Raw genomic sequence first — 16,560 nt, forward strand, 5'->3', positions numbered from 1 at the left:
GGTGTTGTTCTACGCCCACACACTGAGACGTTTCACAGCTGTGGTCAACAGTTCCTGGCGAACTCTTGTGTGAAGCAAACGTCCGTTGTGAACCACAGTCTCAGTCTGGTGGTGACATCACTGACTCCTCCCCCTTCTGGAAACGGTCACGTGACCTCGTCCAACTCAAAACAAAAACAACAGATCTATATCTGAGCAAAGTTTTTCTTCATCATCTCCGTCAGATAAAAGTTTCTGTTTCTGTGTTTTCATTTTGTAATTTCAAATATTCAGATATCAATAATTAGGTGTCAATAAATTCCTGATCAATCAAGATTATTGATCATTCACACACTTTCCTGTTAATCCAACACATCCATTATCAAGTCAGAGCCACTGATTTCATTTTAAACAACATTTTATTTTATATTAATAAAATGTTTTATTTAATGTAAAATAAAAAGCTGTAGTGAAGCGGCCTCTGGTGTCCACTCGTCAAACTGCACGGTGCTGGAGCCCCTCCAGAATAAAAGCACCCAGCAGCTGTTTTATTATAAACCTCCATTTTTTGGTAATGACTCATTATTTTTACCAATCTGTTGATGATATGAGTTTCACTCATTAAATCAAATTAAAAAAACAGTCCATATGTGTGCTGTTTGGTCAAATACCAAATATAGCTACATTTTCACTTTCATTATAGTGGATTTAATCAATGGAAAAAATGAAATATATCAAGTTAAAGTTCAATGTACAAAATAGAAAGTGTCTTTGACTTTTTTATCTTTTATTTTATTGTGATTTATTTTGACTCCATTACAACGTTGAGGTCAATATTCAGTTGTTTTAAACATTTCACAATATAATCTTCAGTAAATCATGAACAGAACTGAGTTCATTTCAGTTGTATTAAATATCATCACAAAACTAAATAAGTCAGATTTCCTGTAGTAAACAGTATAAACTGGATTGTGCGTTATACGACAGCGGAGAGCTTTGTGTTTCTGTCTAAGTTCTGGTAATATGTGTGTTCACAGGCCTACATACACGTGTATGTATATGATACTGTGTTTATTATGAGTCTCTAAGTGTGTGTGTGTGTGCGTAACAGTCCACGTCCTGTCAGTCAAGTGTCGACTTCCTCCAGTCTCTGAACCACAGCAGACGCCACCTTCCTATACGCCTCCGCCTGCACAGACACACACAGCAGAGAGAGTAGATTAGAGTAGAATAGAACATAGTAGAACAGAATAGAATAGAAACCTCACAAAATAATAGAATAGATGGAGGTAAATAAAATGGAGCAGAACAGAAGATTTATAACAGAACATAATAGAATGTAAAGTAGAACAGAGCAGAATAGAATAAAACATAATAGAATAGGAAAGAACGGACTAGAACGTAATAGAATAGAAGATAATAGAATAAAATAGAACATGATAACATAGAATAGAATAGAACATAATAGAATAGAACAGGACAGATTAGAGCGGAACATAATAGAATAAATGATAAAATACATGATAGAATAGACCGAATTGCCTTGTTTACATTCTACTTCCAGGTAGAAAACCAGCACGTAATTTGAATGAGATCAATAGCAACGAACGAGAGTTTAGCTATATATCATATTTTTCATGCCCTATCACCGTTTAGACAAATCTGAAATGATTGAAGAAACATTACTATTTCTGTGTGTGTGTTTTGTGTGGTATTTATTCAGTTTGGGGGAATCACGGTGTCTAGAAAGCATCAGTGGCTCAGCTGAAAGGGACAGCTAACGGCGGTAGCTAAGCTAACATCAGGACGTCAGCTGTTAAAACCCTCCCGTTGTCGGACACGACATGAAACTACTCCAGTTAGCTCAATCATGTTGTAACTGAGATATCCGCTGGAGAAAATATTTTTTCATGACAGTGCGTTTATTGAGTCACTGAGTTATTAAAGTTAAACAGGTAGCTAACCGTTAGCCCGGCTAATCTATGATAACCATGACTAATTACATAAATGTGCACACGTAAATAGTCATGTTTGTCCAATCACTGGTTTTATAGACTTTACAAACATCAGATTAGTCTAAACGGCGATATAGTGACATGAAAAATTAGATATACATATATGGCGAAACTCTCGTCCGTCACTATTGTTCTCATGCTGGTTTTCCACCGGGGCCGTCAGCGCCGCGGAACGTCAGCGTCGCGGTTTTGCTCCGTCCTCTGCCCGGCGTCAATCCCCACCGGACGTGTTACGGCAGCGCAGCGCTGCCTTGCGAGCCAGCCGTATTCACGCGAGAATACGGAACGTACGCGAGATCGTTGCTCTTGATACAGTGTAGAGCGGTTGATATTAACAAAGTGGCGACAGCTTTTGATGTTTCACTATTTTAATTTATTTACAGCTGGCGGCACCTTTACTTTGAAAGTCCAGTGGAGCTGGATCAGAACGGAGCGTTTGTACGGAGGGAGAGATCAGCTGATCGCTGCTGTTGACTTTCTCTCTGAGCGTCTCCGCCGAGAGTTGTCTCCGCCTCCTCACCCGTTGAGCTGAGCGTCAGGAGCTCATTATATATTAGACTATAGTCTATATTTTACTTTATATAGCCTACAGTCAGTCACCACCTTTATACAGTATATGGTCACCACTGAAAGAAGTTGTCCGCTCGCAGCAGGACAGACAATCAGATGGATAATCAGTAAAGTTAATAATTTCACTTAATGTGGCCATGAATAAATTAATTCCAGTGTTTTGCCTGTTATATATCAGTGTTGCCCAAACGCAAATCTTGAAGTCTCCGCTGTTTTCACATTTAAAAAGGTCTTTGTTGTCTTTGTACAGAAGCAATAGCCTATGAGATTTGCTTGTAGTGCAGCACCTACAAAACCCCCCACTGTAACCTATTCAGCCTCGCTTCCAATAAAACACACACTCGCGTTATACTTGCGATCAGTGGAATATATAACAATATAAAACACAATTTAAAATGACAGTTGATTTTGCTCTAGTTTATTTAGTTTAAATGGATAAAGCTTCATATAATAGCGGAAGAGCTGTCAGAAAAATTAAAAGCAGCCTCCTCTCGTCGTATTTGCAGCAACACTGTTGCTTCAGGCTGCGATCGTGCTTTTTTTTTTTATATCGCTCATAGATAGATAGATAGATAGATAGATAGATAGATAGATAGATAGATAGATAGATAGATAGATAGATAATTTATTAGTACAGACTCTGGGTCCAGTTAAAAATACAACAACAACAACAATCAACAACAACATACGGGGTAGCCTAGCTCATACTCTCTCCATTAAAACAATTGCACTCCTCTTGGCTGAAATCAGCCCGTTGTGGATCAATTTTGTGCAGAAGTTGAATATGACGCCAAATGCCCCCTTTGATATGAACACGCACAGATCATAAAGATGAGAGCCGGACTTAACAAACCGACTTGAGGTTTTGTTGAGCTGGAAGATGAACACAAAGCCTGGCCATGTTGAGCCTCCTTCGCAGTGCTTCTGCACCTAGTCCAACACAGCTGACTTTTATTCTCCGACGTAATGTTGTTGTTAAGTTAGATGACGTGCATGTTGTGTTTTATTTTGAAAGGGGGCGGAAGTGTTTTACTTTGATACAGTGTCTGACTTCCTGTCTGGTGCGATCGGCTCTGTTGAGCTTGACGCGATTTAGCAACGGGAGCGTCAAAAATAGAAGTGCTACGGATTGATAGCGCTGCGGCGCGGAGAGCCGCGGCTGGGACGCTGCTGAGACGTGTCGCGGCGCTTCCGGTGGACATATTAATATTGATTAGAGTGACAGCTATCGGCAGCGGTGACCGCGACGCTGACGTTCCGCGGCGCTGACGGCCTCGGTGGAAATCAGGCGTTAAACAGGTAGCTAACCGTTAGCCCGGCTAATCTATGATAACCATGACTAATTACATAAATGTGCACACGTAAATAGTCATGTTTGTCCAATCACTGGTTTTATAGACTTTACAAACATCAGATTAGTCTAAACGGCGATATAGTGACATGAAAAATTAGATATACATATATGGCGAAACTCTCGTCCGTCACTATTGTTCTCATGCTGGTTTTCTACCCGGAAGTAGTTATAAACAACAAAATATGATATATAGCTAAACTCTTGTTCGTTACTATTGATCTCATTCAAATTACGTGCTGGTTTTCTACCCGGAAGTAGAATGTAAACAACAAGGCGATTCGGTCTATATAACAGAACAGATTAGAATAGAATAGAATAGAAGAGAGCAGAGACCTCTGGGCTGTCTGGGGAGGAGACGACCACCGGCCGTCCTCTGTCTGACATCTCTCTGATGTTGAGGTGCAGAGGGACGTCGCCTGGAGGAGACGGAGACCAGATCCATCAGAAAAACATCCAGAACAAATGAGAACAGAACATCAAAACCTCGGTCCAGACCAGGTCCTGAAGATCCTCCTACCTAAGAACCGCACTCCCAGAGAGTCGGCGAGCTGCCGGGCGCCGTCGGAGCCGAAGATGTGAGTCTGGTGTTGACAGTTGGGACACTGGAAGACGCTCATGTTCTGCACCAGACCCAAAACCTGCAGAAAAAAAAACAGGAAGCACAGCAGAGTCCTTCAACTTTACTGTGACTTTAACAAACAGATCACTTCAATCAAACACACACACACACACGTTACCGGCACATGGACTTTCTTGAACATCTCGGCTCCTCGGCGAGCGTCCAGCAGAGCGATGTCCTGAGGCGTCGACACGATGACGGCTCCTTCACCGCAAAAAAAACAAAGTTCAAGGTCACATGACTTCACTTTACACTGAGTGTGGGCGTAAGCGTCAAACTGAAAGAGTCACAAAGGTTAAAATAATAAACAGACAATAGAAACAAATCTCTAACACAGTTTTTGTTTCTGTTCACTTACTACTACACTATTACTGTAGCTAAAAACACAGATGAGTCATTTCTAACTAAAGTAAATAACTCCATCAGTAAGGCAGAGCAGCCTTAGAGACAAATCCCTGGGATTAAAACTCACTCTGATCCTCATTAACTCAACGCTGTGAGCTTTCAAACAGACTTTTAGACAATGATTATATGATTATAAGTTAAGATTGATATACATTATGTAGAGTGTGTGAGCAGGGCCGGCCGAAACATCCATCAATTTATTTAATTTCCTAATCTGAAATTATGGATCATCATTCTAGCCCAGTGATTTTCAGTTTTGGGAAATTCAAATTGGGTCGCCTGAAATTGATAAAAAAAAATTGCTGATAATTTTTTTTTTTTAACTAATTATTATTCTTTTTTAAATTATGATTAAAAACACCACACAAAATCTTAAACAACTGTATCTATACTTTCACTTTCTCAAATATAAATCAAGTTCAAATAAAATGCAGCATATAAAAATATCTGAGCTGGCGCAATTTGATTGCCAGAAACGCCTGACGCCAGAAAATTGTGATGTCAAAATGGGGTCACGAGCCAAAAAAGGTTGGGAACCACTGTCCTCGCCTGATATGTTTTTATCCAATTATGATTTTTAATCTGAAATGGCACCAAATTCAGCTAAAAGTGCAGCTTGGGGTTGATTTATACTTAATATTCAAAGTGATAAAAGTACAAAATAGGATACTGAATGTCATCTAGGCTTCTGTTTTTTTGGATTTTTTAAAATAGATTGCAACAACAATTTGAAGTGCACCAATAACAATTAAGGGTTTTTGTAATTTACACAGATAGCAGTGTTTTATGTAGATGAGTGCAGCCTTAGTGTGTCGTTGTGACTCACCTGCGACTGGGATGTTCTGGGAGATCGACAGCTGGACGTCTCCTGTCCCCGGGGGCATGTCCACCACCAGGTAGTCCAGAGAGCCCCAGTCCACCTACACACATACACACACACAGACACACACAGGTGATGCAGTTGACTCTAACTGAACCTCACTGTCCGACCTGAGTGTGCTATCGACCGGTCCTCACCTGTCTGAGCAGCTTCTCTATCGCTGACATCACCATCAGCCCCCGCCACACGATGGGAGCCACGTCCTCCACCAGGAAACCCATCGACATGCTGAGGAAGAGGAGGAAGAGGAGGAGGAGGAGGAGGAGGAGGAGGAGGAGGAAGAGGAGGAGGAGGAGGAGGAGGAAGAGGAGGAGGAGGAGGAGGAGGAGGAGGAGGAGGAGGAAGAGGAGGAGGAGGAGGAGGAGGAAGAGGAGGAGGAGTTAAAGAGAAGTCGCTGTTAGAGCTGCATGATTAATCTTATTTTCATCGTCATCATCGTGATGTCAACATGCACGATAAAGACATTACTAAAGGTTTCCTGAAATACGATGAGTACGTTTTGTTTAGACTTTTTTTTTCTTAGACTTTATTTATTTGCACATATAAAAAAGAACATAACATTTACTTATCTCTCTTACTAGTGAGAAAGATACGAAAAGAAAAAATGTGCAGGTGAGGTCTGAAACCCGAAAGGCTTATAACATGACCTCACCTTGACCTAACGAATAATTGAAACACAGTGAAGAAATAATAATCACATACTGTACCTTGTGCAAGGTAGAGAAAATTAAAATTAAAATGAAATTAAAAAAAAAGAAAAGAAATAAATATAAGGGGAGATGATAGTAAAAATAATAGTAGTAGTAATGATAACAACACTAAATAAATAAATGGAAAGAGGTGAGAAAAGAAAGCGAAGCAAAAGAAAAAAACTGATACAGATGAATTAAGATCAATGTAAACACAAAAAAGAGAGAAAAAAAACATGAGGCTACAGCGTATTGAGTCATTTTCAGAAACACACAGGAACTGTATGGTTAATATGCAACAACCTGTATATTTGATTATTTATTTATCGCACTGTAAGTCATATCGTCATTGCAACAGTTATCAGTGTCATCGCACGTCGGACATTTAGTTGATATCGTGCAGAGTCAGACCAACTCACCATGGAATCCCATAGTTGGTGAGTGGGATCATCAGGTTGTCTATGAGGAAACAGACAGAAACCTTTTGTTAACAGTTGAATCAACAATAACATTAACAGCAGCGTCTCTGTGTGAACTCTGTCGCGGTCGTACTGTCACTGAGCTCCGGGTTTCCCTTCAGGTTCATCAGTTTGGGGATGGACGGGCCGTAGACGTCCGCGTCCAACAGACCGACGGACTTCGACTAGAGAGACAGAGAGAGAGAGAGAGAGAGATATACCAGAAAATACTAAAAATTACTATAACTAGTTATTCTTTCCAGATTTTACTCAAAACTACAAACTTTTCTTTGTATTGTGGTTTTATATTGTACTTTTATCTCTTTGTTTGTTTGGGTTTTTGCTCAGATTATGAAAAATGACTTAGCTAGTGTTTAAAAGGTAAAATATTATAGCATGGCTATTATAGATTTTACATACAGTGTGATTCTGTTGTGTTTTTGACAATTCAGACACATAATTAGACATATAACACAGGTATTAACGTGTAATGATGATGATGAGTCCTTACTGGATCATTGGCCGTTAGTCCCAGAGCCAAATTCACTGCAGAGACAGAAAAACACATATGAATAATCTCTGACTGGAGACTTAAAGCTTTGGAAGAATAAAGACGACACAGACACAGGAGGAGTTCTTCAGTTCAGTTTCCCCATATTTCAGCAGGAAGTTCATGTTTTACCCGCCGTGGTGGACTTGCCCACGCCGCCTTTCCCCGAGGCCACGACGATGACCTGTTTGACCCCCGTGATGGGCTTCTGTTTGGGGAGACCTTTGGCCATCTGCTGCTTCTGCCTCTCCTGTAAGGCCTTACTGTCCACCGACCTCTGCAGCATGACAGCAACAACAATTAAACAAATCCAAAACTAACTTTAACGGCTGTTCCTTTATCATCTGTTAGGTGAAAATGACTTTCAGAGAGACAAATCATAATTCAGGTTCTGAAACACGCTGAAAAATACACCAAAAACACAACAAGGTTCAGAATTTATCACTGTTTGCTGTTAAGGAAGGCAACACAACATTGACAGAATGTAAAGCCAGTGCAAACTAATAAAAACACTGATGTTGTGTCTTATTTACAGACTCTAGAAGTTAAAGGGATAGTAGCATTTTTTTTAAAGTGGGGTTGTATGATCTACAAATAGCCCCTAAGTACTTTAATTGCAGTAGAAGACTCTCTGCACTCCTCCCGTTAGCATCGCCAGCCCATAGCCCTGCCCAGAGATTTACAACATACATTGTTGTGAATGGACCCAAAGAAACGGCCTATTTTCGCGGCCTAAAATAGGTTTTACATGAAAAAAAATACACAGTTCCATTGTTCGCTATAATATAATTTTTTCCAGCCCTTCAAAGTGCAGGAAAAACACAGTTTTTATTTGGACCTAACCAACTCACGTATCCCTCCACCCAGGGTTAGCGCCCGCCGATCAGCAGTTGGTTAGGTCCAAATAAAAACTGCGTTTTTCCTGCACTTTGAGGGGCTGGAAAAAATTATATTATAGCGAACAATGGAACTGTGTATTTTTTTTTCCCAGGTAAAACCTCTTTTAGGCCACGAAAATAGGCCGTTTCTTTGAATCCATTCACAACAATGTATGTTGTAAATCTCTGGGCAGGGCTATGGGCTGGCGTTGCTAACGGGAGGAGTGCAGAGAGTCTGCTACTGCAATTAAAGTACTTAGGGGCTATTTGTAGATCATACAACCTCACTTTAAAAAAATGCTACTATCCCTTTAAATTATCCAGTAGCCTACCACTTCCTAACAACACATTCTTTATAAAGGCATTAACTAATCACTTTATTAATAGGTTAAGAATCAATTCCTGGTGCTTTACTACCGTGGCAGGTATTTATCCTCCTCCAGCAGGGCACCGTCTAAACCTGGAGAGAACATGTCTGGACCAAAATCCACTTAAAAACTCACTGACATTTCTACAGAACTACTGTAAACACCACTGTAGACTTCATGTTCGTTACTTCCGCTCAAACAATAATAAAAATACCTCATTTAGACCTTAATAGCCCCGATTTATATCAGCAGTTATTTGCTGTTAACGGTATTTGAGGACACGGCGTTTATAAATATCTGACAGTTTAATATAAACTTTTGTCAATACAGGAGGAAAACAAACACACTTCCGGTTTCATGCTTCAAAATAATATCCGTGGACTTACACAGGAATAAGTAAACGCTCCCATGTTACAGTAAATATGTCAGGTGAAGAACATTACACGATATAAATTCAAATAAAATACACGTTGTTGATAGTTTCTTGCAATATCTTATCATTTAAAGAGTGTAAATTAGGGCCTGGCAGTTTTATTTTGAAGAAGCACTTCCTGTTTCCTTGTGTTCTGTTGTCTACCTTGGCACAAACATGGAGCTGCTCGCTGTCCTACCTGCGCGCCGCGTTAATCTCACCTGGTGGCAGCGGATGAACTGTAAACAACACGCCGGTCGGTGCTTCGTCTCCGGACCGGTACGTAGCACCGGAGCTCTGCTCACGGAGCTCCGCAGGAGATACGACGCTCTGCTGTACGTGAACTGAGCCATGTTCGGCTGTTTGGACGCTGCTGCTGCTGCTGCTGCGCGCACCGACTGGTTGCTGCGCATCAAGGCTGCGCAATGTGCGCATGAGCGGTTGTGGGCTGGAATAAACTCCTTTTTTTTTTTCATTTTTAAAATCTGCTTTTAAACACAAACACATATTATTATTAATTATACAACACTCATTCAAAAATAACGATCATAGAGACAGTGCGTTGTTTTGGCTTTCACTCAATAGACAGATAAATACTTATTTGTAATACAATAATAAAACATATATTACGCTATTATAACAATATATGATATATCATTGTGTTTTAATACAACATTACAACATTATGTTAATATTGTTTATTCCCTAGGATAAAAAAAACAACTTTTTAAAACAATTTTTATTTTTTCATTTTTTAATAGGCCTATATCTTTTTAAAAGCAAAATGAAATATTATTTTTTATCATGTAAAACATTTTTGAGCTGCTTCCTGTATAGAAAGTTCTCTACAAATGAAGATTGATTGATTGATAACACCCATAGACCATATGATAACACCATGTAAAAATCACGCAAAATTTTTAGATACAATAGCCAAAAAAATCTGTTAAAAGCATTTTTAAATAAAATTACTCTTAAAGGAAAACAAAGCCAAGTCCAAAATATATAAAAACTATTAAAATAAAATGGACAAATTTATTTTATTTTACATTTTTAGTAAAATTCATTTGGCCTAACACTTTATTAGTGCTTTAAGCCAAAACATAGCAAAAAAAAAGAAAGATGTCAGATTAGATAATTGAATTTATGACACAATAAGACTGAGATAATATGAATATTAGGCTGATGGATCTGTTAAAACTTTTTTAATGCGGAAGTAATGCGCAGCTTTGATCTGTTCGAAGTGACTTTAGTTGATGTTATTGCGGAAGTGTGTTGCATGTGATGTCTCCAGGTTTCAGTCATTGAACATTTCAGCAGGACAGGATTTATCCGTCAGCAGCGGTCCGGTCATAGACAGTTGAGTCCGGGTTGAAGTGTGGTCGCAGCCCAGCGGACGGAGCCGTGATGACGGACAGAGGCAGCGGCCAAGGCCCGGTGGCTCGGACGGTGCTGCAGCAGTGTCTGCAGGCCAGGCTGCAGGTGAAGCCGGCAGATGCAGACTCAGAGGCGCAGTTTGTCCAGGTGAGTCAGAGCAGGTGACATGATGAATGAGCATCAGCTGTACCTGAAGTGTCCAGGTGATGAGTTCTATAAGAAGAGGAAAGATCTGCCATAAAGTAACTCCCATTAGAAATAGTTTTTATGGGCCTGCAACGCGTTAAGGGGTTAATTTTACTCTGTTAGCCAGGTTGAAGCATCTTCTAATATGAGTGATAAAATACAAATAGTTAAATTGAGACATTAAGTAGAGAGGGGACTAATGGGAGAGGAACCAGGAAAAGCTGTGTTATACTGGTCACTGTAGTGAGTCAGTGCACTAGTGGACAAATCTTATACAGGAAAATTTCAGAAAATGAAATAAATCATAGAAAGAAGAATCATAGAAGAATCTTGAATCTTAAAACACATTTGTCAATCAAATATATTTTAAAATTGTGGCTTGATGTCACTTTGTTGTTTTCTGCTGTTGTTTTTTGCTGTTTTCTTATTGTATGGCCTTTAGATAATTGATAGCGGCACCATAACTGTGTATACACTGTATAGTGTAGATACCAAAACTAAAGGAAATAATAGACCAAACTGATTCAATTAAAAATAATTGAGTCATCATGTAGTAATAAAATCAGGGATAAAGTTGTAGTAATAATATGAATGAATTTCATAATATAAAACAGAAGCAAAGCAAGTCATAAAAGGACCGAAATAAGGTACAGTATGGGAAACAACATGTCATGCACACACAGACACACCAGAACATGCAGATTAGAATATAAACTTAAACCATCCATTAAAAAAAGGAAGAAAAACAAAACTATGTTGAGTTGAAGACAACTCGGAAGTTACCGAGAAGTCGTAACTCACTCCAGCTAAGTTGCCATACCCTAATTTCAGACCTGTAATATCAGAGTTTGACGCCGTTATATTCATTTTTCACAACTCGGAACTCGTTTTTTCCCCGAGTTGTGAGATGTTTTGAACGCAGCACTAGACCAACAGCCAATCATTGTTTCCATTTTTGATGAAGACGGTGTTATGTCATATTTAAATTATGATTATTCCAATTTCCCCGTGTCTGTTGATGAGGTAGTTGCTGATTGGTCCTCACTGCTATGTCGTTTTCCTGCTCAGATCGACAGAGGGATGGTGATCTACATCTGTTTCTTCAAAGGAGCCACAGACGACATCCTGCCCAAGATGGGTCAGTGACCTCTTTTTTGACCTTTTGACCTTTTGACCTACTTATCCTCCTCTATACCAAGGACGGTTTATAAACCAAGACCTTCCATGACGAGTCAGCTTCCTGTATGATGTCACTAGGCTTCTGCTCGGCCACGCCCCTTTAGGGAGACCAGAGGCAGCCTGGAGTGTATTGACTCCAATGGGAAAATTGAACGTGAACACAGATTATGGTCGAGTCTTTCTCCCCACAGTCACTGAAGTAAATTTTGGACTAATTTTTCACAAGCCACATCTCTTCTGAACATTTTGACACGAAAATGGCAATTTTCAGACGGACACATCAGGAGAAAATCCACTTTGTTCCAGACCTGTCTCTGTCTCTACGACACACTCTCGCCAGATTTGGCCACAGATCTCCTAGGCAACGTCAAACAAACGGCCGCGAACTCCCGTGAAAATGATTTCAATTATTTTTGTCATGCTAAATATGACTGTTAGTAGTGTCAATATTTAATGTTATCATAAGAAAATATAAATATCTCACTTTCATCTACCTACAAATTGTATAAATCCACACACACGTTCACAGACGAGGTGGTGACGGTTGGCCACGCCCATTTAGAGAGACAGGAAGTGAAACCATTCCTATCATTGGAGCAGCCTCTCATGGAGTATCTTTCCATTTATTGAATATCTTTGTCTATACGCTCACACTCAAACAGATCTGAAATGTGATAAATGTTGTGTGTCCGTGTCCTTCCCATCCAGTGTCCTCTCTGCTCAACCTGCGGCTGTGCGAGTCCGACTCGGGGAAGATGGCGTCGGTGCTGGAGCTCCCCGGCAGCCTGCTGATCGTCCCTCAGGCCACGCTGGGCGGCAAGAACAAGGGCCGGGCCATGCAGTACCACAACAACATCGGCAAGGAGGACGGACTGAGGCTGTACGCCGCCTTCGTTGCTCTGTGTGAGAAGGAGCTGTCGGGAGTCGAGGGCGACGTGACGGTCAAACACGGGACGTACGGAAACAGACAAGTGCTCAAACTGGACACGAATGGACCGTACACACACCTGATGGAGTTCTGACACATACAACTCAACACATCTACAGTACTGTCGTCATTCAGGTCGAAAATGTCTGTTAAAGACCTGCTAACAAGGGCGGAAACTGGTGTTTTCTAAGATGAATGTGTTTATATTTCATGATATAGGCTACTTTTGATTAAAAAAAACAAATTATACATGTCTGGGATGTGCCATTGTATTTTGTGTAATTCTACAAACTGTTGTAAAATCTGTCTTAAATGCAAATCCACAGACAATGTTAGAAGCACATTCACAAATGCATTTCCTATAACTCTGATACCTGCAGGTAAACAGCTGCCATTCATCAAGGTGAAATGTAAAACAACATGATCATGTGACTGCAATAAAAAGAAAATTTAATTTAATGTGATGCAGAAAAGTGAAGTTATAATGTCAGACTGTTTCTGCTGCAGAGAGAAAGAAAATGAGTCAGTCTGACTCATTTTCAGTCATGCATGATTCATAACCATGGGAAATATTAAATAAACAGTGTGTGGGTTATTGTTCTAATGATCTAATCAAAGACATAAAAAGTTTAGTTTGTTATTTCCACTTCTGATCACAGTCTGCTTATTCTGAGCTGATGTGATGATTGAGTAAAAATATCATCACTGTCAATCAAAATAAAGCTTAATAGCTTTTATTTTGTTTTTAAATACACATGTTAAAATAGATATACCGTAGGCCTATATAGAAACAAAATATTAGCCTAATAATAAAATAAAATTGACAAAAAATGAATCCCATTTTATATTATGTTATGTATAAAGGCACTTATTGCCTACAGTTATTCAACAGAAGATCTTTATCAAACTTTTTAAAATCTTTTTTTTACTTAGCAAACTAGTTGCCCCGGAACTGAAGCCGGAGTTCCGAGTGTGCTACCATGGTAACAGGTAAACTGCCGTCAAAAGACTGAAAATCCGGAGTTAAACCTGAAGTTAGCTCGTTAAATTAAACCCTGCTTCGAGTTACAGGGTTCTGCCTCGGAGTGTAGCGATTAACGTGTGTTTGGAAAAAAAACATGAAGTGAAATGAGCAGTTAGTAATAAACTGAACTAACGACAAACGATAGAAACTTTAAAAAACGATATTTAAATCGCGCAAATTGTAAAGTTTGCTTATTTCCGGTCACGTGGATTAAGTTAGTTTGCAGTTTGTAAGATAGCAACAGCTATTATATGTTGTGGATACTTCACTTCCATCAAAGAAATAAGGACTTCAACAAAGTAAGGTGAGTTATTAGGCCTACCGTATATAACTCTTGGTCAATAGTTTCTTGGTCTCATCTATTTATTTGTAACTGTGACTTTCTTTATTTATGGGCCTGTCACAAAGTTTGTAGTTAAATTAGTAGCCTATCACGCAAAATTCCACAAGCTATGTGATGAAATTCATTAAACAATTGTTTGCTGTAGCACGCAGTACATTTCTTACTTTTTGACCATAATCAAAAGAAGATATGTTGCATTTATTTTCACTTTTAACAATTAGCAGCCCTGGATAACACTGTTTCACCTGTAGCCTACTAACTCTACCTACTTAATGTCATGTGTTAGCATAGTTTTAAGGGCAGTCTTTCACATTGGCTGCTAGTAAGCTATTTTTTTTGTGTATTCAGCATCAGCTTATTGACAAGAGTGTGGAAGTCAAATTTTCATCCATATTTTCTTGTCCAATGCTTTAGTTTGTCATAGATTTCATAGTAGCCTATAATAGGCCTACTAATAGATGGCTTGAATCTACTGCTCTGTCCCATTCCCCCCCGCCTCACTTCCTTCATTTCTCTAGTAAAAGACAGAAGGTCATCAGTCCGTCTTGAAAATCCCCTTGAGTCATTTGTTAGAGTTCAAACTGTGATTCAAGAGGACATTGAAGGGGCCTGAAGGAGCCTTGTGTCATCTCTTCTCAGCCCTCTGAGTCAGACTAATCCAATATGACTGATAATTAGATCATTCAAGGGTCCACCACCACCCCGTCTGCGGCCCGCTAATGCATTCATTTACCAATACCTGCCTTAACTGTGAGGGTGAAGGAGGAGGAGGAGAGCCTCTGAGACCAGACAGGAAATGGGAGAGATGTTGGATGTGTTGTTAGAGGAGGAGGGGGGGGGGGTGAAGAATTAGATGTTTCCTGGAATTAGATGTTGCAAGGATGAAGATCACGAGCCACATGATGGTCCGAGACGTTTGAAGTGAAGTGAAAGTGGGCGTCAGTAGCAGTTTTTGTAATATTGAGGCTTTTAAGGAGTTTAAGGTTTTGAATTTGGCTCTGATTTCTCACTTAGAATGAATCACAGATGAGAGTGGCCATGCTTTTAGACTGTTTTACTGATTATTTAGTTGAAATCGATGAAATCTTTCCTCATAAATAGCTACATTATATTCTCCTGCATCTTCCAACTCATAGCTGCTGTTAATCTGTCAAACCCACTGCAACAACATTTGGCTTCAGCTTAACGGCCTTTTTTTTTTTTTTTTTTACAATAGACATAGGAAATAATTAAACAATAACGAAAAATAAATAGAAAAGTAAGTGGTTAAACAGTAAATATTAGGAAATAAGGAAAAATACATACATAAATGAATAATACAAAACAATAATAATGAATGAGATGATGAGAAAAAGAAGAAGAGAGAGAGAGAGAAAAAAAAAATAAAAACATGACAATAAATGTCTTTTGTTCTGCACTTTTGGACTTTTTGATGTTATTTGCATGTAACAGACATAGTTTATTAAAAGCAAAGCCACTTTCTTATTCTTTATCTATGTTATGTTGTGTTATTCCATTTAATTTTGATATATTATTAGCAGTAAAAGTAGGTATAAAGCGATTTGTGGTTCTGCCAGCAGGTGGCACTGTTGTCCAGGCAGAGGCTTCCAGGTCAGGCCCAGCTGATTGGTGTTTTTACTTTATTCAACCTGTGTGTGTATGTGAATGTGTGTGTGTGTGTGTGTGTGTGTGTGTGTGTGTGTGTGTGTGTGTGTGTGTGTGTGTGTGTGTGTGTGTGTGTGTGTTTGTGTGTAGCCATCCATTGCACACACACACTGCCTGTTTGTTGTCAGGTATCAGGTGTCAAACTACCAACCACACACATTTGAGGGAGTGTCGCCACAACACCTGAGAAGCTGAGAAACCCCCTCAGTGCTCGGAGAGGAGAATAGGACGGATACCGATGCACTGACAATAATAAACTTCACCTGTTAATGCTTTATTTTATTTTATTTTATTTTATTTTATTTTTTAAATGATGACGGTTATAAGAGAAAGGTTCATTTTAAATCAACATTACCGTTCATACAGATGTAAAAACACAACTTTTTTTTTGAGATTTAACATCTTATAGGACCAATGTGCTCCTGTTGGATGAATAATAGCTTCACCTGATAATAAATCAGACTTTGAAGGTTTTTATTTCCCTTTTTAAGTACCTGTAAGGTTGAATATTCAAATCAGAGACTCTGTATTTTTTTAATGACTATGCATTTCACTCAAATTCTCTTCTCTTGGTGTATTTGATATTTTCAGAGAGAAGAATAAAAGCTGTGAGGTTAAAGGTCAGGGATGCTGTGTCGAAGATTGCGACCTACTTTTTGTGAAAAAGGTTAGTGAAAAGAC

General features: G+C 39.3%; 2 protein-coding genes across 4 annotated transcripts; one reads left to right on the forward strand and one right to left on the reverse strand.

Annotated features, from left to right (window-relative positions):
- Positions 1-869: 869 nt before the first annotated feature.
- On the reverse strand, positions 870-9,597 carry nubpl (nucleotide binding protein-like). Of its 3 annotated transcripts, none has more exons than XM_085767626.1 (11): positions 9,403-9,597; positions 7,652-7,797; positions 7,481-7,515; positions 7,064-7,154; positions 6,931-6,970; positions 5,960-6,050; positions 5,769-5,862; positions 4,656-4,741; positions 4,436-4,556; positions 4,252-4,334; positions 870-1,168 (listed from the first exon to the last, which is right to left on the reverse strand). In XM_085767626.1, exons 1-11 carry the CDS (start codon positions 9,588-9,590, stop codon positions 1,106-1,108), a joined length of 1,038 nt encoding a protein of 345 aa, XP_085623752.1. In that variant the 5' UTR covers positions 9,591-9,597; the 3' UTR covers positions 870-1,105. The 3 variants fall into 3 exon arrangements, with proteins under 3 accessions (XP_085623752.1, XP_085623751.1, XP_085623753.1); XM_085767625.1 differs by having other exon boundaries at positions 7,652-7,796; positions 9,399-9,583; XM_085767627.1 differs by lacking the exon at positions 9,403-9,597 and having other exon boundaries at positions 7,481-7,520; positions 7,657-7,796.
- Positions 9,598-10,472: 875 nt separating this feature from the next.
- Positions 10,473-13,176, forward strand: dtd2 (D-aminoacyl-tRNA deacylase 2). The gene is made up of 3 exons (XM_085767119.1): positions 10,473-10,701; positions 11,809-11,878; positions 12,628-13,176. Exons 1-3 carry the CDS (start codon positions 10,585-10,587, stop codon positions 12,939-12,941), a joined length of 501 nt encoding a protein of 166 aa, XP_085623245.1. The 5' UTR covers positions 10,473-10,584; the 3' UTR covers positions 12,942-13,176.
- Positions 13,177-16,560: the final 3,384 nt, after the last annotated feature.

The sequence above is a fragment of the Trachurus japonicus genome, chromosome 22, assembly GCF_045865225.1.
Source record: "Trachurus japonicus isolate A0001 chromosome 22, Traja_1.0".
Taxonomy (NCBI): Eukaryota; Metazoa; Chordata; class Actinopteri; order Carangiformes; family Carangidae; genus Trachurus; species Trachurus japonicus.